Source organism: Curcuma longa, chromosome 3 (genome assembly GCF_044706935.1).
Source record: "Curcuma longa cultivar G26 ecotype Majalengka, Jawa Barat chromosome 3, ITB_CL_G26_1.1, whole genome shotgun sequence".
Lineage (NCBI taxonomy): Eukaryota > Viridiplantae > Streptophyta > Magnoliopsida > Zingiberales > Zingiberaceae > Curcuma > Curcuma longa.
In genome coordinates, this window is record NC_133863.1 from 4105800 (window position 1) to 4133210 (window position 27411).

Sequence of the window (27411 nt, forward strand, 5' to 3'; positions counted from 1 at the left end):
TGAAAGGAAAAAAATAGCAATTTTTTTGTTATAATTTTTCCTGAAGGTTAAATCCTGATATATAAATTTATCCTCCAATCTTTATTTAAAAAATCTTTGCAAATTTAACTCGCTAATTCCCTAAAACCATTAAATCAAATAACTCATAGAATGATAGAATCCTTTTTGTTTGGATTCTATAAATTTCAAAATCCAAGAAACTGCATTTGACCATTTTTAGAATTTAAAATTTCATCGAAAAATCATTTACCTCTGAAAAGTGAATCTGAAATTCTAAATTACTCGAGTTGCTAATCGCACACGTTATTCACGTTCGCATATTAAATCGGCCATGCTCGTAATGGAGAGGACAGATCCACAGGTTACCAATTAATCCATACACTTGTCGATTTTTTACTGGTGGAGTTTTCTTAATTGTCCAGGCCTTTTGAAATTAGTTATAAAGAAATGGTCTCGTTCTTGTTACCTATTCAAGGGGCAGCCTATCTGATAACATATCCTATTATCTGGTGGAGCAAGTAATAATGTTGGATTTACCTGTGAGAAACCTTTAGTCGTCACTAATGGACGTCTCCATCTCCTTCACCTCATCATTCCGTAGTGGGCCACCTTTTGTATGCGCAGTTGAAATTTACCTTTCGTATTCGGCAACTTGGGCGTCGGGAAAATAAATATTAATTTTAATCGGAGAATAAATTTAAAATATAATTTATGCATATTCAAACTCATGGGAGTATTAGTCACTTTCAATTAAATGGATATGATTATTAATAGTGTGATTCCTTAATAATTGTTTATAAATTAAAAGTATTAAAGTAAATTTACGCTCTGTTTGGATCGGGTGAGGGACGGTTCATTTTAATGGAAGGGGAAGGGAGGGGAAGGAAGGGGAAGGGAAGGAAAGGGAGGAGAAGAAAAGTAACTTGTTTGGGAGGAAAGGAAGGTTAAAAGGAAAGGAAATAGAAGTTAAAGATATAAAAGGTCAAAAATATCCTTAGTATTTTTTTTTTTACTACGGACACCCCTACCAAAATCGGGCGCAGGATCTCGCCGCGTCCATCCTCTCGCCCTCCGCCCCGCCCCAGATCGGCGTTGCCTGTTCCGACGTGGATGCCTTCCTGCGCCGCCACGGCTCGGACCAAAGCCGTGCCTTCTTCTCCATCGCCTTCCCCTCCCTCATCTGCCGCCTCTTCGGCTTCGACGACGTCCCCCACCTTCCTCCGTGGCCGCCACCCGCTCTCCGCCTTCCGCCCAACCACCGCCGACGAGAGCGCCGCCGCCACTGAGGCTTTCAAGCACCCCGCCATCCTCTTCTCCTCCGTCCTCCCGGTGTGGCGAGTCTGAACTCGGTTTAGAAACGAGGATAAGGATGGATAAAATTGGAATAGATTTACTTCCCCTTCCTTACATCCCGATTTGGGGTGTAAGAAATTGTACTTATTTATGAGCATGGAAGGGGAATGTTTCCCCTTCTTTCCCCTTCCCTTCCTTACCTCACCCCATCCCAAACATAGGTAAAATTTTTTTTTCCCTTCCTTACCTTTCCCTCCCTTTCCCTCACCTCCTCCCAACACGCCGGTTAGTTACATTTTAATGATTTTATTAATTCGGTATTTCTTTTCAATAAATATAAAATTCTCATGAACATATGAATGAGTGTGAACGAGAGCTGCATGCTAATCGTGTTTTCCTCACTTTCCAAAATCCTAAATAGGAGAAAATCCATTATTGACTGGCCGTTGTCTTCCCCCCCTCCTTCCTCGCACTTTCACTTCGCCCACCTTCTCTTCTTCCCTCGCCTCGCTCCCTAGTACACAGAGTTTGTCCGGTTTGAAACGATTGCCGTGCGCTGACGTCACGGTCTGGGGGAGTGTGGTTGCTTTGCGGTGACGTCACGGTCTGGGAATGGACACGTGGAAAATTGATGCTCTCCGTGTCCATTTTCCTGACCTTACTGGATTAATTGGGCCTTCGCGCTGAGCCACAATTCTTGGAGAGAAAGCAAAGCCACTATTTCCTAATCCAGTCGAGTGGCAGACTCGGTTAGAGCGCACCCATTTAAGCAATGCGCTGGGTGCCCAATCCTTGCAGAAACATGGTGCAGGGCTCAACGGCTATTTCGTCTCGATCGCCTCTTTCTTTCCCGTTCTGCCCCCTTCGAACCTCCCGATGCCGCCTTACTCTCCCGTCGCCTGCCCTCCTCTGCCTTCGCCCCGGCCATGCCCATTCCATCGCCGTATCTCTGATCGCCCTCCGCCGGCTCAGCGGCGCCACTGCTAAGGCTTCACTGCCGAAGCAACAACAGGTGGAAGAAGAAGAGGAGGTTAGGGGAGGAGAGGAGAGCGTGCCATGGGACAAGGTTTCGGCCGTCCTCTTCGATATGGACGGAGTTCTGTGTGACAGCGAAGAGCTCTCGAGGATGGCCGCCGTCGACCTTTTCGCCGATATGGGTGTTTCTGTCACAGCTGACGATTTCATCTCATTCATGGGGACTGGTGCTCTTCTTTTCTCGTTTCCATCTTGTCTTTCTTGCGAGTGGTACTCAAATAGGTTCTTGGTTGGTGATGGTGCTTGGCTTAGGGAAACCCTATTTGGAAAAAGTAGGGCAATATCGAAGCAGTTTAGAAATATGGAAGATAATGATTGCTGATTAATGAGTAGTGTATTCAAACTTAAATGTAACTTCTGAGTTCTAAATCAATCTATTTTTGGCTCAGATCCAACCTCTGTATCTGGCTCTGCCATATTCTATGATTATCTGTAGAGCCATAATCATCCACATACCGTTGTCTCTCACTTTCATGGTGACCATCTCGCATCTTCTATAATCTTGGCACCAAGAAATAATACTCAAGAGATTAAGAAGATAACTTATTATGCATAATTTACCAAAGAGTCAGGGCAACTTTATTTGATTTATAGGCATTTGTTCATTGCTCACCATACCCACCATGCAAATATGTTCAAAAGTATTGATAGTAAGTGAGTTGGAACTCTTTTAAGTGTCTGATTCCAGGAATTATTGGCACTTGCCAATCAATAAAGAGGTCGATAAGCAAGTGTGGATCAATTCCCTATAACCATGCTAGCAATTCCCAATTTAGTGAGAAATATCCACATTGATGTACTATAATGATGATTCTGGGTTGAATGGAAAAATTAGGAACCTGTTTCATAAATTCATGTATTTTTACAAATGGTACTTGTGTAACGATAAGTATATACATTGAGTCATGTAGGTGAGGCTAATTTTCTTGGAGGTGTCGCCTCAATGAAGGGAGTGAAAGATTTTGATCCACAAGAAGCAAAGAAGCAGTTTCTTGAAATTTATGTCAATAAGGTAAAACATATATTATTGCTTTGAGAAGATTGATTGTTATGTTCTTTTGCGTTTATGCATCCAAAATCAAATTTTGTTTGCTTCATTTTAGTATGCAATGCCAAACTTGGGAATTGGATATCCTGGAGCCCTTGAGCTTATCATGGAGGTATATTCCCCTTAAACTAGTGCTTGTTTTCCTATTATCTTATATACAAGTGAAATAAGTAATAGGTTGATGCCACCATTTAGTGTAAAAGAAGGGGGCTGAAGGTTGCCATCACGTCTAGTGCGGATAGGACCAAGGTGGATGCTAATCTTGCTGCTGCTGGTTTGCCTGTTTCTCTGTTAGTCAGGACTTACTCTCACTGATCATTTGTCAGTTCTGAAGTTGAGTTTTATTTCTCCTTGCGGTGTCTTTTATATGCTAACAAGGATGGGTTAATATGTTGCTACATATAAGGACACATGCGACACCATGTCATTGCCAAGGTTATCAAACTGAGGTTCCAATCATGAATTGTTTTGGTGATTTTGGTAATCGTGAATTAGAAGATTCATGTTAAAAGATAAATGTTGAAAAAAATTCTACCTTACTAAATTTTTTAAGTTTATCTTATTTAACACCATAATATGAATAATAAACTATAATGAATCAAATACTGAAGCAATGGACTGAAAGTAAAAAATAGAAATGTACCATTAGTTAAGACAATAGAGCTTGAAACAATAAATTTCGTCTTGAAACAATAAAACCTAGCTTTTAATATTATATAAAATTAGCTCTTCCCAAGTAAGGCCAAGCATTGTGTACCTGAATATTTCTTGTGTAGTATCAATATCTCAGCTGCAATTAATTTGACAATATTTAGCTACGGTATTCTTTTTCTTGTCTTAGTTCAAATAAACCTCAGGTACATCAACTATTCTCATCTAATTTTCTTTCCAACAATTGCTGGATTTATAGATTCTGCTGTTTTATGCATATCAGGTTTGATGTGATTATATCTGCTGATGCATTTGAAAAACTAAAACCGGCCCCAGATATATTTATAGCAGCTTCTAAAAGCTTAGATGTACCTCAATCCCAGGTATACGGTGTATCTAAAAATCGCTAAATCTGTTTAAATATTATTTTCTCCCTAAATTATTACTTACTTTTGTCCTAATCATTTTAATGTAATTTCGAAATTCAGTAAATATTTGAGAAGCATGGAATTTCTGCAATATTTCACTGTTACATGAAGTTTCTACTTCCTACAAGTATGCAATTGTTTTATAACTGAGAAAGTTATTCAGTGTATAGTAATTGAAAGTGCTCTAGCTGGAGTTGAAGCTGCTAAAGCTGCAAAAATGAGGTACAATTTGGTTTTCTATTATCTTTCTTGCTAATCATTATAAATTGCAATTGGTTCCTACATCAGTTTCTTCCTAACAAAAATGAGGAAAGATGTTCTGTCAAAATTTTGAAGTTCCTTGTGGAAATTCAGTTTGTATCTTATATTTTGCATGTCCTATAGTAAGAAGAGGAAGAAAGCTCTTAGAAATCATGTTGGTCAATGAAACCATAAGTTGATTAGTCCTTACACAAATAAAGGGACCTTGTACTTTGTTTTGTCCTTGTAACTAACATCTACAAGAAAGTGGTCCTTGTGCTCACCATTATGAGCAACATCCCCCCTTTATTTGGACAATGTGTCTAGGTTGTCTAAATTTTGTCTCACCACATTCCTTAAATTAAAAAGGTTCCTTTTTTTTCTTTCAAAAATTATAGTTATATGCAAGGTTTAAAATCTCAACTCGTGTTGAGGTTTTGGTCTCAGATCGGAATGATACAGTTTCGGTATTGTATCGTGCTGTGCCGATATAATTTTGATATTTTTAAATATTAAATATATTAACTAAAATAAAATATAAACAATAAAAAATAAAATGTATTTTTAAAAAATATGGGATAATTTTATTAGGCTTTAATTAAACATATTTAAATTATCTCAATCGTAGTTAAGAGTTGATTACAATTATTAACCTAATTTATTTAATTAAACCTAGGTCAAAAACCTTCGCCTCGACCCCCATTCCACGCGAAGAGTCTGCAGTGGCCTTAGCGCCAGCATGATGTGTCCGGGTGGGTCGTCGGGCCATTGCGATGCATCTGGATGTGTTGTTGGGCTCGCACGACACGTTTGGACGCGTTGCTAGGCCCGCGTGATGTGTTCGTGGGCCTCAGGGCGCACCGGCATTGGAGACATGTCTGTGTCGGTCCGTGGGTGAAACAAAATATTTCGCTTGTATAAGGCAGAACGAAACGAGATTTTAAACGTTGGTTATATGATAAGTTACATTTCTGTTATTAGTCAGTAAATTATAGATTAATGATTGGCAGTTAATGGGAGAATTACTTACCCAAGTTTAGTATGCGTGTGTAAATGCTGATGTTATAGACTCCTGTAATAAGCTAAGGACACAAATACATTATACATAGACTGACCATTCTTGATAATCTAGGATTTGTGAATAAGTAGTCATCCAATTCAAATTTATAAACGTTAGGAGGATGGGTTTTAATCATACTTTAACTTAAGTATCTGTTGTATAAATATTAACTCTTATTCTACCACAAGTTTGAGCATAGATATTTGTTGATGTCTAGCTTATTTCATGAAATGGAAGACGTTCCAAAATATAAAAAAGCATTAGAATGATATTTGACAAAGTGGATGAAGACGTCAAACTGATGTAACAATTGAGAAAATTTGACAATGCAACACTTGACTAAAGTTCTCCAAAAAAGGCTTTAATTGAATCTGATCGTAAAAATAGTTGATATGATCTTTTTCTTTAACCGACTCCAAACTAAAGCTATCATAGGATGCTAAAGTTTCTGAAGATAAATTGATATTATGAAGGGTTATGAGAAAAAATAGATTAAGGTTTCAATATCGTGATAAGGGAGTTAATATCTTGAAAGAGACAGTAAAGCTCAATACTATTCAAAGAGGAGGAAGAAATCTCCTATAAGAGATTGAATAATGTTCTGAGATCTATTTGTGAATAGGAGAGAAGAGAATATTGGTGATATACAATAACTAATCCATCTTTTAAAATTGCATTCCAAAAAGAAATTGACAAATGTGTTGCAAAGGAAAGATAAGATGAGAGTGCTGACATCTAGTCTGAGATGGGAGAAACACTATAAGGAGATAGTTTCTCATCATACTCTGTGAGAGAGAGATGTCAAGAGAGAATAAAATTTGACATGGCTTTGAAAAAGATATTGGACTAAATAAACAACCAATCTCATCCTTGTCACGTAGATAATGTATCATAAGATGAACAAAAAGTGAAAAATAAAAAATTGATGATAAATGAAGAATCTTGCACCTTAACTTGAAATAGAAAGATAAAGGGGAGACCACTTAATAAAATATGTTTTCAACTTCAAGAACATCTTGTTAGTCCACTTGTATCTTATGTAGGTACGATATCTTTTTTTATCTTTGCCTCCTCTTTTTGTTTTTCACTAGTTACCTTTGTTTTTCTTAAAAGCTCTTAGGAATCTGGCCTTTTTGCATAGGTTTAAATATTGACTCAGATCAATGATTGGATCAGAATACTTAGATCCAGAACCTCTAGTACCTTGAGTCATCTTATTGAAATATGCATAAAGGGAAAAAATGGGACTGAACTGGTGGATTCAAAATTGGAACTGGCTCACAGAAACCAATGCTATTTTGTCAAAGTCTGACCCAAGATAAAATGTCTTTCAATATAAACAACTTACAAATGATAGCAAATTTGTCATTTTTGCTCAATAAATCTATAGCATGTGCATTTCAGTTAGTTTTTTCATGCTTGATAATATCATATTTATCAATTTTGATTTTTAAAAAAATATTTTTCATACCTTTTGTATTCTAGTTGAACTTTTATGATGCCCTATATTTCATAGTTTAAAATTCCGTTCCAAGTCGGTAACACAAGCAATATTCATTGTTTTGCTATGCACCAAAACCAAAAAAGCCAATATGTACAAGCAAAAATTATAGGTTCGTCTTTGCCATTTGTGTGACCCATTCGAAGGAACAAATATTGGGTTTGTCCTGTATCAAGCGAGACGAACTGAGACTGTATGAAACTTATTTGAGGTCCTTTAAACTCAAACTAAATCCAACTAATTGCAATTTCTAATACTTAATTAAACTAGGGTTGACTAAAGGCCTAAACCAATAAATCCATGATAGCTCTCCTTAAATCCATGATCGAAATTGATCACATTAATTACCTTTCTGCCATTATGTTTCTGATGTGCCATACTTCGATACTAAGAATCCTCACATAATTTTCAGATGCATCGCTGTAACCACTACCATATCTGTGGAGATGCTGCAAAAAGCCAGTCCATCACTCGTGAGAAAAGATATAGGAAGTATTTCAATTGATGACATTCTACATGGTGGTCATTCCTTTGATCAAAGTTTGTAGTTAACTTTGTTTTTTTTTTTTACTTGTCTAGTTGTCTTCATGAGAGTCTGTAGTAGGGTGCATAATATATTTCAGGATTTGTTTACTGTTAAATTATCATATTTAATTTTCTGATAGTATGTGAAAATTTCATTCCTCTGCAACATGATTTGATAGCTGGTGAGGATGAGCTGGACTAAAATTTTTTTTTAGTCCCACATTGGTGCAACCTAATGAAATTGTTATATAATTTGTCATTTCAAATCACTGGTAGTCAATTTGCTAACCAACTCTCCTATTAGGATTGAGTATATTTGTAGCAAGCTGGGATTTCATTATATCTTTAAGCCAACTTGGGAAGAGTGGTGGAGACCTAACTATAAATACTTGTGTCTATATCATGTAATAAGTTGAAATTGTAATTATATATTAATGAATAGTATCATTAGGTAGAGGGGATCTTCTGTTTCGCTGTCAGTGAATTCTCATTCCCTCTATTCATTCATAAGCTTTTTTCTGATTTAGATTGGTGTGGATTCATGGATAAGAATCACAAGATAACACACTATTGAGGTCTATAATATTTAAACCAAGGTTATCATTCTCGTGATACTCGAATTTGGTGAACTTCCTCCTGTCCTTGGGGCTTGAAGACAAACTGCACTCATCTTGTTCTTCACACAAATCAAGAAAATGGAGTGCAGAGGAGCAGAAGGTAAATAAAATAGGAAGAGAGGAGGAGCAGAAGCAAAAGAAAAAGAGGAAATAGCGCTGAGGTAGATTCATCTGTTTGTGTCTGATGAAGAAGGTGAAATGACAGTGTTGAGTGAGGAGATAGGCCTGCTTGTGCTGTGAGGATAGAGCAATTGCTGTTGCTGTGGAGTAGGATTAGGTGGGTTTTAAGGATGATATATAACTTAGGATTTAATTATTATATTAAATGTGGCAGGTTTAGAAAGTCAGGGTATATTAATTTAATGTTGTTCCTGTATTGTGAAAAAATTTGGACTCCTTTTCCACAAGTACCCACATCCTCACTATGAAAAATTTCATGTCTAACACATGAGTTTCATGCCTGTATTAGATACTCCTACTTGTGTTTGGGTAACATTGTTGTCATCATCACCTTATTACAATTATCGGATGGTCAACATCTCGGTCAAAGTTTATGGTTACCCCATTTGTTATGAAGTTCTTACTCTATTGTTAGGGCGTGCTTTGTACATCATGATGCCTAGTCCTAGGTGATCATACTAGATATACTTATTCTCTTTAATGCATAGATTCGAATTTGAGATCTCTATTTCCTTTTTATTTTAATTCGCACTAGATGAGACTGATGAGTAGCAAGAAAGAAAGGAGAGGGAGATGAGGAAATTGCCTATACCTCGACCATGAGGTGGATGATTCAGCTTGCTATCATTGGTTGTGTGATTGCTGCATTAGGCCATGCACTCACACTTCTGCCTCAAGCTCGAGTGCAAAATTCTTGTAGTAGATCAATAGTAATTGTCTCAATCACTAGTATCTGTCTTAATCAATAATATATAGAACACCTTCGACACCATTAAATTATTAGGCCAAACCAATTAGCCTATTAATTGAGGACCTCGATCCTTTATCCCATCTTTCTATGAATAGTGATTGTGGCAATGCCTATTTTCTCTTCTTCTTCCTCTTTCTGCACCATTGTTGACGCGATTGGTCAACACCATTGTGCTAGACCATAATTAATGAAAAGATCAATCTCAGGCTGAGATTTTAAGTGATGGGGATATTTTTGGCCTACTTTTATAGAATTTTAACATTTGGACAACTTAAACTAATCTAAATGGATTATATCTTCTATGTTACCTTTCCCATTTGATGCTAAAGAAGACAATTAGTTGCAGATAAGAAGGTTGAAGAAACATGTGAGATTGGCTCTTCAAATGGTACTTCAACTTCAAGTGGCCTACCCGAAGAAGTTATAAGTGGTATTGTTCAGGATGTGAATTCTGCAAGTGAGAAAAATCATTATCATGGAGGGTAAGGTCAGTCTCATCTTTGATGTATGAATTATTGAGATCAATTGTTTCTTTTATTTGCTGTCAGTGATATAATAGGTACTTGGTTGTAATTTTTATGATGGATGGATTATATATATATATATCGAAGCTATTATATCACTTCAACTTGTGGTTAGTGAGGTTAGAAGTCATATCGCGTCCGGTCGGCGGTGGCCGGACGGCGTGGCGACGGCGGCGGCAGCGGGCGCGGGTCGTAGGTATCGCGCAGCACCATCTTATATATATATATATTGAAATTTATTTCTCTTGATATGACTATTCATATTATTTCAAATAAATATAAATGGAAAGCTTTCTTTTGGTTGCTTCTTGAGAAACTGTTGAACTAGTGTAAATGAAACTTGAGGTCGAAAATATAGACCTCTACATGCTGATCTACAAACCATCTGACTTGCATATTTGGCTGGCCTGTACTGAATTGCCCCTTGCAAATAAGTCATGGGATCAAGGAAGAAAGTTTTTTTTTGCAATGTTGATAAGACATTGTTGACTGTGAAGGAGTCAAGAGAGGAATAATCAACTGGTCAAGGATAAACATCAACATGGGAAAATAAGATCACATCTGTTGATATTGATTTGTATATTATAAGTGTGTAACAAATAGATATGTACTTTTATGTATTTTCTTGTATTTTAAAAACTTATTTGTTGTCAACTGCATTACTTTTTTCTCTTTGTTCATAATTTTCAGTTAACAGTGAGAAGGTTATTTATTATAATGCAACTTAAACACTGGGCTTAAGTGTTACTCAACTTAAGTGTTTATGTTTCACAGTGGATCTACTGTGTGATCTATGCTAGTAGTTAAGAGAAGATCTCTTTATTATTTAATCCTTGACAACTTACACTAAGATCTTTCATGAACAGTCAGAAGGGTGACAGCCCTTTCTGTACAATGAGATATTTAGTGCTCAAGCTTTATAAATGGTTTTTATACATTCAAGCATATCCTTTCTGATCCTGAAGTGTATCTGGGTTGAATCGATTTGGAGTAGTGGATTAGGTAAAGTATGTGTGGTCTGTATCACTTCTGAATTGTGGATCTGAAGCAGCTAATAAGGGTTAGCTTAAAATTATTAATTCCAAGTGGTTTGGGTAATGCGTTCACATATCCTGCTTATGTGGATTCTATGGAGTTTTGTGTTGTTCCTTTATATAAGAAAATTTCATTCCCTACTGCTCTGTCCAACTTACCTCCATTTTTTCTTTTTCATATTGATAGTTCAACCTCCAAAGCTTTTCCTAGTCGTTTTAGTGATTCTAATGTGAGAAACCACTTGCAGGTTGCAAGGTTCTCGTCGTCAGATCCTGAGATATGGAAGTTTGGGCATTGCAATTACTTGTTTACTATTTACTGCATCCAACTGGAAGGTAAAAACACCTGGGTGAAATTCATATGGGTACCCCTAATTTTCTAAATCATCAGGATTTATCTCTTTTGGTTAAATATAAAAAGGCCTCCACAACACACTCAATAGCCCTTCAACAAAGTCCACAGAGATATCCAACTAAGTTTTCCCTAGAATTAGTATGATATGGTACTCCCGTAGTAACTTCTACAGTATTGATCAATGTTTGAAGTGTCATTTCATGTCGGAGTCTCAGTCTCAGATCAAAATGGTACAGTTTTTGAGTGTTGACAGTTGGCACTGTACCTAAATCAACTAAAATGAGTTTCTTCTTCCTATTAGCCTATGTACCGCCGAATATTTACTACATCCAAATGGAAGGTAAAAAGACTTGGGTGAAATTCAAGTGGCACTCCTATTGTTCTAAATCATCAAGAGTGATCTCATTTTTGCTCAAATCAAAGAGTTCAACACACTCTATAGCCTTTCCACAACGTATTACAGATATTAATGTATCATTACTGAATTTCTGCAAGTTTAATTAACTTGACTTGTTTCCTTTTCCTGTTTTTCAATCCATCTCCAGATAATGCAATATGCATCTCTGAAAGGTTTGGTGAACTTGTTTACTGGAGTAGGTCAACCAAATTTTAGGAATAACAATGGTATGATCGTACATTGCAATAGTATCTGTATTCCAACAATTATGTTTGCATAGCTTGTTTAACAATGCATGTTTTTGGTCATCTATTTTATGTTTCCTTTGATCTTGAATTATGCATTTGAGTGGTTGCTAAAGAAGTTTAGTGATGAACTAGTTCCCTGAATTTTGATCTTAAATGATTGTAGAAATTTAGTTTTAACTATCCATATTATGGAGAAATTCTCAACACAGTACCCTTTAATAACATTATTAATAGGCTATTTGTTACAAATATACTCATGTTTTATAGTAATATTCTTGACGCTAATCGTTGAGTTAATTATAGCGTGTTCATTATTTGTAAGAATACACTATTTGAGGACTTTTAAGACCTATGATAAACAAGCTAACTTGTAGTAGTTTTTTTTTCCAGCTAACGTATACTAGTTACTCTTTTTTTCTTTTATGGAAGAATAGATGTAAAGAAGCCTGTGTTGATTGATGATCACGAACTTAACTCCTTGTTTACTAATAGACCGACTAATTAAGCTCATGTTTCATAACCATGGATTCTAGCTAGTTTATCCTCAGTTCTTTTAGCAAATATTGTGTTGGCAAAAATCGGAAGTAAATGCCTTGATTTCATATTCATTTCCTGCACTCGAGAAACCATATTTGCTGATTTCTCAAATTGGCTATGCACCAAATGATATTCAATAATTTGAGGTTTATACATTTAGAACTTGCTGGGCCAACATTGGTATTTCCAAGTTCCAATATTTCTCGAGTCAACACGTTGAAGCTTATCTTTTTTGCTGAACTTATTTTTTTTACCATTTGCACGACACTGTTTTTAACCTTTTCTGTCAATTTAATCATTCTTTTCCATCTGATCGATCAAGTTGTGGATGACCAATTATTTCAGTTTCTTTATGGGTTTTAATCATTATTTCATAAGATTTTATTAGGCCAGCTATTTCTTTGAGACATATTTTTGTGTTACTGGAAAGTATCATTATTTCTTGGCTATACTTATTGGTTAGTCGGTTCTTATATAGAGTGATCTAACTTTTATGTTTCTTTTATAAATCTATATAAATATATGATTATATATCTATATAAGCAAAAAATTGTATTGGTAGAGCACAATACGGTACCAAAATTTTATTGTTTTAGTGAGAAATTGAAACTGTGGCATGACTAGAGCTTTTAAGGTTAGGTGAGTGGTCACATGCAAATCTTTCCTCTTAGATTATTACCATGAATTGTGAGTTTTATGTGGAGAGTTTGGCTAAAGAAAGAGCTTTATAAGCTTAGATGAATGAACTACTTTAACTTGCTTTTAAACATTCTGTCGAAGTTGGCCATACAGATTGATTGGTTAGGCCTTTCATTTAGGTCATTGTAACTTCTTTCAGCTGTTTCTACAATATGCAATTTGCACATGAAATCTATACGAAATGTGTCAAGTGACATTTGATTGTATGAGTCCCATATGTCATGTATTATTTTCCATATACCATTATTAAGCTATGTGCTTCTTACAGGTAATTCACGATCATTGAGAATACAACAGATTAAAAACTACTTGTCTGATATGGAAATTAGGTAATGGATCTTCATTCTTTGATCATTTGTTAGTTTTGGTCTTGGTTTGTCTACTAAAATTGTTGTCTAACTATGCCTTCCTTTTGTAAGGGGATCTGCCTTAGACATGCCTGAGTTCCCGTCTAAGCTTGAATGGTTGAACACAGCTCCACTTCAGTTTCGCAGGGTAGTTCATTATTTTGTGTTCTCAGTTTGTGTTACTTCTTGATGTGCTTGTATATCTTAAAAAAGAAGATTCACTATTTGTAACTGTTTTATGGATTTGTAATCAGATTTGTTTCTGTATAATCTGACAATATTAGGTATGATTACTAAAATGATAGTCTTGATGCTAGATGGAAATGTTTGTAATATCAATTTCTTAATACTGCAACACAAAAAAATGAGAGAGAGAAAAGTAAAGGAGCAGAGAGAGCTAGAGAGATGTGATATACAAAAAGAGAGGAGGAATGATGAAGATTGAAGAGAGAGGGAGATTGAAAAGAGATATAATAATTGTATGCATATTTCTACAATTAACTTCCTATTTGTGTGCTCAAGCCATCCTGGATCCTAACAACTTAACTCCATTTAATTCCAACAAGTTATTACATGTTGCAAGGGAACTATTTCAAGAAGTGAAAACCCAATTCAAACACCCGATAATGACTTAAGCATGTTAAGTAAATACTTGCTAGTCTTCGTTACATGCACCTTCTGCATATGCTTCTAATCTCTTTAGTTGGATTTCCATCATTCTTTATTAGTGAAGCATTCGGCTCAACAAGAGATATTGACGATGGTATCAAGACAAAGAGTGGATGGTTAAAATGGAGAGGAACTTCTACATTCTTGTGTCTGTCTAAGCTACGCTAACAGTGCTGAAGATAGCTTAGGATAATGCCTAAAATTGTTCTGCATTTCTGTTATATGCAACAAGTTGTACTGTAAATTCCATGATTAAGTCTGCAGTTGGTAAAAACTAAGGCCTTGTTTGGTCTCTTTTATGATGCTATCTAGAGCCATAATCAGCTAACATAATACTTTTAATGCTCCAGTTAGAGAAACATGACTTATTTTTCACAACCTCTTTCCAGTAAGTGGATTTTTTTCGACCTTTTGTGTGACATTTCGCGATATTATTTATTAGTTGGTAAATTTGGATACATCAGTGGACTACTAAGTTTCACTTCTATGTACAATTCCATTTTCCAGATTTTCTAGATATAAAATTTCAAGTTCTCAAGAAATCTGTTTCTGTATTAACATTATGTTGCACTGTTCAGAACCTGAAGGGAAGAGTGGTTCTCCTGGATTTTTGGACATATTGTTGCATTAATTGCATGCATGTTCTGCCAGAGTTGGAGTTTCTCGAAAAGAAATATGCTGACAAGCCTGTAAGTTCATGCAATCTATCAAATACTATTATTATTTAGTATTACTATTTTTAATTTCGGATTTTACTTCCTAGCATTTTGTCATCTACTGCATGGTTTAAAAAATATGTTCCATGCTGCTTGGTATGCCGAAACATCTCATTCCATCTGTTGATCAGCATACAAAACTGGGATCAGACACTGAAACAGGCAAGGTCACATCTTCTCACTGCAAGGCGAGTGGCTTCTTCTCTAGCAGTATGACTCTTTTGATTGTGACTGAGTGACATGAGGTGATGTAACGAGCAATAGTGGGACAAAACACAAGTGAGGCTATGAGTGGTCGAGTGACTCGACATAGGTGAGGCGATGAACAATCAAGTGATGCGGCCCAACTGAGGCAACAAGTGATTGAGAAACATGGCACTGGGGAAGCATCAAGCAATCATCAGAGAAGTGAGATTGTTCTCCACTATGTTTGCAGATAACATGGTGAGCTTGTTCTCCACTATGTTTTAGGTAGATAGTAGCAAGTGAGATTTGTTCTCTGGTGTGGTGCATAAATGCTACCCACCTAGTTTGTAGGCCAGGGAAATTCAAAGTCTTCCGATTTTCTCTCTACCTTCTCCTTTATCATTCTGCCTCTGAACCTACAAAAGTTCATCTTCTCCTATGTAGGTGCCAGTCATATCAGGGGTGCTCTATTAGCAGAATTATTTGTCTGTGTTGCCACTTTACCCAATTCCTTATCATGGTTTTCATTAGGATTAGGCTGACTGTGCCTAATGGGACAAGCTTATTGGGCTTCTCTCCGGTGGACTTTAGCTGTGGTAAAGGGCTTTTCTCTCTCAATTCCTTATCAGATTGTAAGGAACTTCTTCAGGCATCAAATGAACAATGATCCATCACCTATTGATAAACTTGTTAACTCAGGTCTTGCATTATATGATATATATTGGTGGGCTTTGCATAACTGGCCAAACTTGTGCAAGTATTGGTGGGGTTGGGTTCTACACACATGGGTTTTGTGGTATATGATATATATTCAGTGGCGTTTTTTGATCTGTGGTGTAACCAAATAGTTCATGGTCTCATACATGGCAAGGGATTTCTGAGGTCATAAATTTTTGTGCTTCTAGCTGCTTTATTCAGTGTCTCTTAGCCATCCAGTGCCCATTTTAGCATGGGTTGACATGCCTCATTCTGGCATGGCTGATAGCACAGGGTGCACTCCTTGAAGGCTCTATTCCTTGAGTTCTATCAGTAGTGCCTTTCTAGAGAGATTGATCTCTCATTTCAAAATATTGCTCTTGGTTTCTCCTTTAGATGTCTGGTGAATTTCCATAACCTTTTAAAGCTCTTTTTTATTGTTGCTGACATACTGAATGATGAATATAGCCACAAGCCCTCTCCATCTATTGGAGTTGGAATTCTTCTTAAAGCTCCTCGGTGGGATTGGCTTATGGTTTGTCAAATCGGTTTGTGGGATTGCGGGTTTGATACTTGTTGGGATGGTATTTGGAATTCTTTTTCATCCAATGAATTCTAAATATGTGGACTATGGTTCATGATAAGCTAAACACTGTAGTTAAGCTAAGGAATAAGGACTCACATAGCTTAATCTGCATAGTGCCCTCTGTGTCCAAAGTGGCTACTTCAATATTAAGGGAACTTCAAATCACTTGTTCTTTGATTGTGACTTTGCTAGTGTTGGATGGAAGAGTATTGCTTCGATCACAGGTGTCCCACTGCAGCTTCTGTTGGTTGGTGGCTACACTAGAAGATTCCCCATAAGGTTGTATTTCAGTTGTGTTCTAGGCTTTGAAATGAGCTGACTTTTATCTTGAACTCTTGGCTCGGTGCTTCTTCAGTGTATTTCAGTTGTGTTCCATCTGGAGGCTTTGAAATGAGCTGACTTTTATCTTGAACTCTTGGCTCGGTGCTTCTTCGGTGTATTTCAGTTGTGTTCCATTTGGAGGCTTTGAAATGAGCTGACTTTTATCTTGAACTCTTGGCTCGGTGCTTCTTCGGTGTATTTCAGTTGTATTCCATCTGGAGGCTTTGAAATGAGCTGACTTTTTTCTTGAACTCTTGGCTCAGTGCTTCTTCAGTGTTGTTGGTCATTTCTTGAAGAGCGACTTTCCGTTGGTGATTAGAACTTCATGGAGAGGTTCAAGCAACTGATGGAAGAATTATCCTCTGCTGGCATTATTAAGTTTGGCTATTCTCCATGTCTTCTGTTTTCCTTGTGTTGCACACTCTTTCTTTCCTGTTGCATGTTCTACTTGCCTCTGCTTTTGTGGCTTTGTTTTTTTGATAGGTAGCTATTGTTGCTTTCTTGTTCATGTTCTAGCGGATATATGCGGATGGGTGAATATTTGTCATCCCTTCCTCTTTTATAAAAAATGAATAATCATCTGAAGGTAATTTCGTTTTCTATGTACAGTTTACAGTTGTTGGGGTACACTCTGCAAAGTTCGATAATGAGAAAGATCTCGAAGCAATTAGAAGTGCAGTCTTGCGCTACAACATTTCACATCCAGTAAGCTGACCATGAAACTTTATGCTTCTCTTCTTCCTAAGTTTTGTTAACCATTTTCTGTATGGCATAATATAAAATATGTTAATACTGTACAACTGTAACCAGAGTGAGACTTCAAAATTCAAATTATGTTGTTAGAATAAAGAGTTAAGCATGGGGAATCATGTTATCATGGTAAGATCATTCATATATAGGTATAACAATGGTTTTCCATTTCATATATCATTTATAGTCAAAATTTACAAATCTAGCAAAGGACTAGTAGTTCGATTTAGTGTTTCAAAACTCACTCTATGCTAGTTGGCAAGCGCAAATTTTTTCATTCCACCCATGCATTTAAATCTCGTGTCATACCCGTTGACATAGGCGGAATTTACTGTTTCGTCTGCCGATCAGCAACAACACCACACTGGCATTGTGATCGTGAGGCCTTTGCAATCTTGCGGTAGCCCCCCGTGGGGTTGCGATAGTAGTGCCGTCGTAGTTTTTTTTAACGCATAATTTTTTTTATTTTTTAAATAGGTATTTTTATTTTAAATAAACTATTAATTATAAAACTTATATTATTAATAATAGTTATAAAATATTAATAATTATTTTGTTTTTAAAAATAATTTTAGAAATTTATAAAATAATTTAAAATTTTAATATATGTTGAAAAATGAATGTGAATTTAAAATAATCTAAAATTTTATCAAAATATAATTCTTAAACTGTTAAACATTTATAATACATTTTTAAAAAATAGAAATTTACAAATACATTTAAAAAATAATTTAAGACCTTCAAATAATTTTATAATTATCTTTGAGCCTTCAATATTTTTATAATTTTACATTTAGTTTTGAATTTTGAGAATTGTTTATTTTTTAAAATTATTTTTAAGTTTATACTTTTCTGTATCTGTTGCAAAAATTTTGTAGGCATTATCTTATGAGAAAATATTGAAATATGAACTCAACACCTGAAATATAACATCAATAGTTAACATATATAATAATCAAATATTAATAAAAAACTGTATCGGCATGATATGATATGTCACTGAAACTGTATCGTTGCAGTCGGGGATCCAAACTCTAGCACGGCTTGAAATTTTACACCTTCCACCTATGATGGAATTGCTCAAGTCTCATAGTGAACTATCTCAAAACACAGATTAATTGACTGTAGACTAGTGCTTGATTGATAAGTGACTTTGATGAAGTAAACAAATATACAATCATATTATCCTAGCATGTGTTCCCACTTTCCAGTTATTTTCTGGTGCTATTTTATGAAAATAATGATACTAAAAATGGTCATGTTGCAAAATCTGTAACAGAACTTTAGAAACTGTTAACAAGAAATAACAACTAGCCTATGCTCACTCAAAGTTTTCTCCAGAACTTGCTTCTTTTGGGAGTTTTTCAGTTTGGTACTAAGCTTGACATCCATGATTTTCCGCTAAGTTTTGCCTCATTTCTATTCTTAAAGTGTTACATTGTTTGGTAAGATTGACCACAGATTAGGTACTTGCAAAATCCACCATGAAGTTGGAGTAAACCTAATAATGAAACTTGATGGTAACCACATCTTGGATCCTCATTCACCTATATCCTAAGTCAGCAAAGTACCGACACCTGCGGATCACACCACCTACATTTTGAATTAAATCGAATAAACAAAAATATTAACACGACCTTGAGTGGCTCATGGCATGGTTACTCATTTTTATAATCAGAACTGAACCCAAAATTGATGTACTCAATCTAAGTAGCAGACACTGATACCTAAAGAAACATGACCATTGTGATAGAGGATAGCAAATGGTAAACATAAATATTCAACCTGACCTTGAGTTAGCTATTGACATGGCCACTGATTTGGGCAATCTAAGTTCAACTCAAAACCGATGTGTCTTAGCTAAGTATTAGACACTGATACCTAAAGAAATCTGACCATTTCTGAAAAAGGATAGCATTGATATTTGGGGATTCGGACTGAATATTATTAGCATTATACAATGCGATATGCTTGATATTGATTTGAATGAATCACAGAATAAATTCACTGAACTAATTTCGCTTAATTTTGTCTTGACCATTTTCCCTATTATGACATAAATTGAATCTAAACTGCAGCTTAAATTACATGCCATTGTTGTAGACTTGTTTGATTTGGTTCCCCATTTTCCCTACCTTAATTAATTCTTTCTTCAAGGTTGTTAATGATGGCAATATGTACTTATGGAGGGAATTAGGAGTTAACTCTTGGCCAACATTTGTTGTTGTTAGCCCTACTGGGAAAGTTCTGTTGCAAATATCAGGAGAGGGCCATCGAGAGGTACTATACACAATCATTAATGAACTATTTTCTTCATCTTTTCCTACAGGAAGGAAGATCAATATGTTCATGCTACTGTTTTTTCTATTATCTCTCTTCATTTAGTTATTGGCTAGCGAATTATTTATATGATGCTAAAACTTAGATTCCTTCTTCACTTGTATCTGTTAATGATCATGTTGATTATTAGAATAAAACCAGTAACTACTGTTCTTTGATTGATGTCATAGAAACAAGGTTTTATTGGAACACCAATGTCTGTGGTACAGTAGATATAGTAGAATAATCAAGACTTACATTCTGGTTATAAAAATATTTTTCATGTTTGCATTACTAGAACACGAATTAACTGCAAATCCATCTGACTGAGCACTAGTTTCTGAACATATAGTTACTTGAACATACAAACATGATGACATCTGTTTTGATATCATCCGACTTTTACAGGAATTGGTACTTCTAATCTGCATTTGTTTGGTCCTGTGGCTAATGTGTATTCATGAGCAAATTCCAAAAAAAGAACCTTTCCATTCAAAAAATTCCCCTTTCTACAAACAATCTACTCTCTACAAAGGCCTCATCATAAAACGACAATCCCAAATTTAACATGGAGTATTTATTTCATTAGGCCTTGAGAAGGAGTTAACATGGTCTTACTTGGTATTTGGAACACAAAATTTTATTGGACATTTGACCTTTTAAGTTGACTGGAAATTGACAATATAATTCAAATTCTTACAGGTCCAAATGTTCAAAAATGAGGAAGATGACATACTTAAAATTTTAGCATGGAATATTAATGAAATCATAAGATGAATGAATGGTGCTAATGGAGATGGTAGGGAAGGAATGGTTTTTGATAAGTAGGGCTGGTTCCTTTTTTCATAAAATTAGAGTAAACAATTAATGATACTACAAAGTTGTACCAAGTAGCAAAGTGAATAATATATAGATTAGTTGTTTAAAGGAGAGGCAAAACAGAACCTGATAGTATTATGGACAATAGGGAATCTGATAGGATGTAAAGGTCCCATTGAGTCGAGTGTTCAAATATTTGACTTTGTTGGCACTCAAGTGACAACAATTCTATTTATATTTACAATATCCAAAATAGTATGTACTGATATTGCTTAACCACTATCAGAAATCTTATTTCCTCAGGCATGGTAAATGTTGATTGCAACATGTACAAACCATTTCAGACCATGTTTAATGAGTCACCCTTCACCACCGATACTCATGATTTTTTGAGTTCTTTGTGTTTGGAGCATTTCAAATAAATGGTGCTAATACATCTACCCCTTTCCTTTCACTCTTCAGGATCTTGATAATTTCATTGATGCAGCTCTGCAATTTTATGGAGAAAAGAAATTATTGGAGAACACTGTTATTCCCTTATCTTTAGAAAAGGATAATGATCCTCGGCTATTGTCCTCACCTTTAAAATTCCCAGGGAAACTGGCAATTGATGAACTGAACAATAGGCTCTTTATTTCAGACAGCAACCACAACAGAATTGTGAGTGTTCTAGATTTTATTTCATAGTTACCTAAATATTGTTATGATTTTTCTAAAACTATTCATCTTTTGAGGAATCATATGCAATTCTATAGAAGTATAATTATGTCATAAGTAACTATTGAGAAAGCTAATCTAATGATTTTCCCTTAAGAAACTGTGTTTGTCTCAACTCCTAGCATCCTCACCTTCCAATTTTCTGAGATTAGGTGGTCACTGATCTAGATGGGAACTTTATCGTTCAAGTTGGAGCTACAGGAGAGGATGGACTAAATGATGGAAATTTTGACAGTGCTACTTTCAGTCGTCCTCAGGTTAGAAGTATCCTGCTAACCCGTGCATTTTTTTGGCACTTGCACTAACTTTCAGATGGTCTTATAATTAGATTTTTGGCAGTAGCACTAACTTTCAATCTTAGAAGTATCCCACAGGTTACACTTTTTTTGGCACTTGCCCATAATCATATGCTCCACATCAGTATTTGCATGGTAGAGTGCAGTGTCATTACTGTGCATTGCACTTGACTTCACCATGTGCAAAGTCTCCACTAACTCATCTTCACCATGTACATCTATATTTAAATGTCCCAAACCCCATCCAACTGTTAAAAGTGGCGTTAATGTTCCCAGGTGAACTTCCCATCAGTTCTAAAAATTATATTCTTGTTTTTTCTCCATGTTTTGGAAATTTTTTTTCAAAACCCCTTATTTTGAAAACACTAACAATTAAGTGATTCAAAAAGGTAAAAATTTGCACCATCTAAACCTGTTTTCAATTAAATTTAAGCTTTAACCAACTGTCCAACTAATGTGTTGACTGTTCAGATTGTTTGTCTTTTGATTATTTTTGTTTAGCTTTCAGGGTCTTGCATACAACCCAAAGAAAAATCTTTTATATGTTGCAGATACAGAAAATCACGCTTTGAGGTAGTTCTGAAATTCAGTAAATGATGTTATATCTAATTTACCTAGTAATTTAGTTGATACTTCTGAAACATATGAGTTTATGCAAATATATTTATGAATGTGAGATTGGTTACAAGAATCTGAGTGATGAGTAGTCCTCCAAATTTGTTCTCAAAGAAAGCCTTTAGTAGGTTACTAGGATTGAATGTTGAGGGAACATTTTGTTTATGCTCTTTCTTTATTTAAAAATATTGTCATAGTTTTGACATGCATCGCTCTTTTCAGGGTCATTGATTTTGTTAATGACACCGTCAGAACACTTGCTGGTAATGGAACCAAAGGTTCTGACTATGATGGAGGAGAACGGGGAACTAATCAGGTATTGCATTGGAACATTGTTTTCTATTTTTTGCAGTTGGAACAACTTCCACTTCACACTGTTTAGAAAATACCTGATTCATTTTAGCTTGTTTGATTGATTAGGCTTTACTTTGATCTCGTCATTTAGGTGCTAAATTCTCCATGGGATCTCTGCTATGAGCCCTCCAGTGAAACAGTTTATATTGCAATGGCTGGGCAGCACCAGATATGGGAGTACAATACATCAAATGGAGTTGCCAAAGCTTTTAGTGGTGATGGCTATGAAAAAAATTTGAATGGTTCAAGGTATTTCTTGTTAATAACATGGTTTGAAATCTCGTACCATGATAGGCGGCATGATCTAAATGTATCATTTCGATAAATTATTTGAACTCTCCTATGCTACTGGTATCAATCATGTTATGTGAATAAACACCATCCCTTGGCATGTTACAACATAGGAAGATGAATTAAGATATGTTGTTATCTTTTTCTTCTCTCTCCTTCCATCACTAATTTGCCACCAACACTATACAACGAGATGTCGACACAAAAAAAAAAGGGCAGCCCGGTGCACGAAGCTCCCGCCATGCGGGGTCCGGGGAAAGGATCCATTGTACGCAGCCTTACCTTGCCTTTGGCAAGAGGCTGTTTGCAGGATTTGAACCCGTGACCTCTAGGTCACAACGAGATGTCGACACAATACCGAAATAATATTGCTTGGCTTTGAACCTTTCTTATTATTAGACTTCTTAAGGCTAGTTCTATAACATGATCGTAATTAGCTTCTAATTGTATCTTATAGGTTTAAAAAAGTCTAAATTAGTGTTGTCCTAAGTCTTAAAATTTCAAGCTATCGGGGATCTATGTTACTCAAACTCAGTATAATTATATGACACTGGGGGGGGGGGGGGGGGGGGGGGGGGGGTTCGCTAAATGCTCTATGCATCATTTTTACTTTCCTAAAAGTGTCGCTTCGGAGTTTTGGCTACGGGCCAAAAGATGTGCACATCTGCAAATATAGCAAAGATGGTGTTACTTGATATAACTGTGATGGATTTTGGTGGAGGTGAAGTGAAGGGAAGAGGAGAAATGGTGATGGAACATCCATAACCAATGATGAAGAGTCAGATGTTGTGGAGGTAAGGGCAACTTGTAAAAAGGTAACATCAATAAAGGCAAAAGATTATTGAATGTCATGGTTAAATTATTGCATTCATTCTATATCGAGTCTATCCAATAAACACACCGTATGTAACAGTGATAGTTTATCACAACGTGGACGTAATGAGTGAACAAAGCAACATACCAAAGAGGATGATGAATAAAAAAATTAGGCTTTCCTAGATGTAAGAGGGAAAAGTATCTACCATTGCATCCCCTAAATAGTCAATGTGCATGCATCTGAAACATCAAGAACAATCATTCAATGTTGCTTAGCTACCTTATTTTGTTGGAAGGTGCTTGTGCATGTTGTCTACATAGAGTACTATGTGTATGCAAGAGAATTATATCTAACTGAAGCAAGAATTGAACTCCGATCATGAATAACCATAGGGATTATCTCGTTATGTGTCAGTTGGCACAGTCTTGCCCGATGGTAGCAACTTCACAAGGTCTTGGATAACCTGGCTTTGCAAGATCTCAAGCAAAATCACTGCTTTGCAAGCTTCAAAGCTTCAAGAATGGCACTTCGCGAGCTCCCGACCTCATAAGACCTCGAATGAAATTGCCATCAATCTCAAATTTCTATACTTAGAACAAATCCCAACTTTGTGAGACCTCAAGGCTACTTTGTAAGCTCCCTAGCATTACAAGACCTCACACAAGATCACCACCGGTGGACCATCTAAGGTCAACAATGAGTTTCAGCAACCTTGCCTTGTTGTTGCTCCAGGTCTAGGAGACTTCTTAAGCTCGAGGTCGCAAGGCATTATTTCAGCAATGGTTTTTGACAATGCTGGAGCTCCAAGTCTCTTTCCCCACCCGCATCTCCTCTTCCCGAATAAGATTCGTCTCGCTCTTCATTGGTGAACATGAATTGTCATTTCTTCAAGATTGATCGAAGGATATGGTTTTGAATGAGGGTAAATGACTTCCCACTCTCCTCTCCATTTCCTCCTCTTCCTAATCGTCTTCCTCTTCATCCCTCCCTTCTTTGCCTCACACAAAAACGTCTCGTTTTGGAACCTCGGCTCAAAACAAGATTCAAACCATAACTTAACCATACCGTTTAGAAAGTTTCCAATTATAAAAGATTCATATTACTCTTAAAGATTCTTTATAATTTTATCAATTGGTGCAAATAAATGTGAGCTACCAAATTCTTCATGAGTATTGGAAAAAGAATTTACTTATTTGTCTTTCCTACTCACTTTGTTGTCTCTCTACCTAGAGATTTCCATCATTTATATAGTCAATCTTCCGAGAATAAACCAAATTGTTTTTGGGAAATTTACTTCACCTCATATTCTTCTCTCAGTAATTCTTTCCATAAGTTTACTGATGTGACTCATCAATTTAATTCTTCTAAGAACAACAGTATATGCCCTCTTTATAATAACAAATTGATACTAAAACTGGGAAAAATAATGTGTTTGTACTCCTTTAGAACAACATTATGCCACTGTTTATTTTAATAAATTGATACTAATGTTAGGGGCAATAACTAGCTATACCTCAATATTATTTTTCCTTTTCTCATTTGACAGCCCTAAAAGTACTTCCTTTGCACAACCTTCTGGAATAACATTGGCTCCAGGTAAGATTCCCACTTATTCTAATCTTGAATACTTTGTTATTCTAGCTGTCTACTCAATCAATTACTTGTAATGTAGATTTACAGGAGGTATATGTAGCTGATAGTGAGAGTAGCTCCATTAGAGCTGTTGATCTCAAGACAGGAGGATCAAGGTTGCTTGCAGGGGGTGATCCACTATTTCCAGATAATTTGTTTAGAGTAATCAACAATCTTAAATCTAGTAGTAAAATAATTGGTTCCAGGATGGTGCTAAATAGCAATTTGATGTCAAACAGTTTGGAGACCATGATGGAGTAGGTTCAGATGTGCTTCTCCAGCATCCCTTAGGAGTATTTTGTGGAAGAGACGGTCAAATATACATAGCAGACTCCTATAATCACAAGGTATCTTTCATTATCAAGAATCCAATTTTGGATTAGTTTTAAGGTGCTTCAAATTTGGATAATTTAAGAGTTCTTGATCTTGATAATTTGAATAAGTGAGCATCCTCACCTAGAAAAATCTGAATTATGCAGACATTTTTTTTTGCTTGAGTCAATTATTAACAACTATATAGAAAGAAATGAGCACATTAATTTATAAGATTTTTTTTGTTAGATATATGACAAACCATTAGCACAAGTATGCAACTGATTGAAAAAAAATATTATTAATGATGAACATTAAGCTTATGTGAAAGTTGATGAGTAAGGAATGAACAAAACTTTTGAATGAGATAGATGGACTTTTAGTGCCTTGACACTGCTACAGTTACAATTTCTTATGAATTAGGGTTAGCTTATTTCTGCTGGTGCACCGATGGCAATTCCCAAGATGAGACACCACCGAGGACACACAAGTTGTTCCACATTTCTGTCGACGCACTGCTAAACTGGCACGGGTATTCCGCAAGCACGATTTGTTTGAAAGCTTTCAGTGATGGCCTGAAATTGGATGAGATCCAGCAGTGGCGACTCTTAGTGAGATCTAAAACTTCCTCAAGGCAGTGACGACTTCCTCGTGAGGTGGTGAGGTCGTCGCTCCGTCATCTTTCTCTTCCTTTTCTGTGCGATTTTGGTGATGATGCTTCTCTTGGCTTTGCTGTTACATCCTGAAGTAAAGAGCTAGTCTTCTTCCTCCTCTCCTTTGTAGTTTCCTTCGTCTCTTTTGGTGTTTGACACATTGTCCTACACTGCTATTTGTGCCAGTAGACATGTCTTATTTTTGATGAGGACTGAAACTTGGTCAGAACAAGATTTTGACCTTGCCTACAATATCATGCTATTGCTAGATCACTACATAAATATATATATCAAAAGATTCCATGATAAAGCTTGGTGTGTAACACATTATTATTGGTAAAAGCCCGATTGTCATCTCTAATGTGGTGTGCCCATGTGGTTTTGGATTCATGGTGACAAGTGTGATACCCAAGCAACAATATCTTGTGATGTGTGCAGGTCAGTTGCAAAGTGGTCCAAATAATCTACAGCTTCTGAATCCAAAAATCATGTTTGGCATTATCGAAATAGGCAAAGAATATACCAAGTATTAACGTGGGGTCTATGAGTAGCATCCACTTACTGGTTAGCATTCCTTTTGGGATGAATAACCATATAGTTTCAGGCTTGGGTTACAACAAAATCTGTTGTTGCTTGATAGCAATTATTGTTATGTTTTTTTGAGATTTAAGAATCCTAAAATGCTTATATTGCATTAACAGATCAAGAAATTGGATCCAACTACCAGAAAGGTTACAACATTAGCTGGTACTGGAAATGCTGGGTTTAAGGATGGTCCATCTCAATTGGCTCAAGTATGGTATCTTTGTGCTTTAGTATAATCAGACTTATATGACAGTGTTAAATATTTTTGTTAAAATTAACATGTTAAAAATCATTTGATGTTTTGGCAATAAACTAGTATCCAGATAAGAAGACAGACTTATAGAACCCTATTTGATTGGTCTCACAGCTTATTTATAGAAAGCAGTTTTCATATTCTATAACAAAAGCTAGAAATAATTTTGATTTGTTTTGGCTGTGTGAAAATTGACTTAGAAATGTCATTTCAAGATTGATATATATGGAAATGGGATTCTCTATACCCTTCACTATTTACTTCCACTTTTTTGGTTATCAACACTTTGATGTTTCTTGAATACCAATACTATTTTTTATTATTAATAAGTAAATGTACAAGAGTGTAAATGGC

At 35.9% G+C, this 27411-nt stretch overlaps 1 protein-coding gene across 5 annotated transcripts in view; it reads left to right on the forward strand.

The window, feature by feature from the left end:
- Positions 1 to 2065: 2065 nt before the first annotated feature.
- The window catches only part of LOC141824251 (protein SUPPRESSOR OF QUENCHING 1, chloroplastic), a 29668-nt gene continuing 4322 nt past the window's right edge, over positions 2066 to 27411 (forward strand). Inside the window, exons 1-24 of one of the 5 annotated variants that reach the window (XM_074711505.1) lie at positions 2066 to 2495; positions 3240 to 3340; positions 3432 to 3488; positions 3572 to 3666; positions 4311 to 4410; positions 4619 to 4677; positions 7669 to 7796; positions 9676 to 9811; positions 11136 to 11223; positions 11788 to 11866; positions 13392 to 13452; positions 13543 to 13618; positions 14718 to 14828; positions 17254 to 17349; positions 19552 to 19674; positions 20995 to 21192; positions 21402 to 21506; positions 22054 to 22118; positions 22383 to 22476; positions 22606 to 22763; positions 25169 to 25218; positions 25295 to 25416; positions 25494 to 25601; positions 26921 to 27013. In XM_074711505.1, coding sequence (XP_074567606.1) covers positions 2066 to 2495; positions 3240 to 3340; positions 3432 to 3488; positions 3572 to 3666; positions 4311 to 4410; positions 4619 to 4677; positions 7669 to 7796; positions 9676 to 9811; positions 11136 to 11223; positions 11788 to 11866; positions 13392 to 13452; positions 13543 to 13618; positions 14718 to 14828; positions 17254 to 17349; positions 19552 to 19674; positions 20995 to 21192; positions 21402 to 21506; positions 22054 to 22118; positions 22383 to 22476; positions 22606 to 22763; positions 25169 to 25218; positions 25295 to 25416; positions 25494 to 25601; positions 26921 to 27013 — 2733 coding nt within the window. Of the gene's footprint in view, positions 2496 to 2997; positions 3341 to 3431; positions 3489 to 3571; positions 3710 to 4310; positions 4411 to 4618; positions 4678 to 7668; positions 7797 to 9669; positions 9812 to 11135; positions 11224 to 11787; positions 11867 to 13391; positions 13453 to 13542; positions 13619 to 14717; positions 14829 to 17253; positions 17350 to 19551; positions 19675 to 20994; positions 21193 to 21401; positions 21507 to 22053; positions 22119 to 22382; positions 22477 to 22605; positions 22764 to 25168; positions 25219 to 25294; positions 25417 to 25493; positions 25602 to 26920; positions 27014 to 27411 lie in introns of those variants that run through there. The other 4 variants (XM_074711501.1, XM_074711502.1, XM_074711503.1 and 1 more) reach the window with 4 other exon arrangements.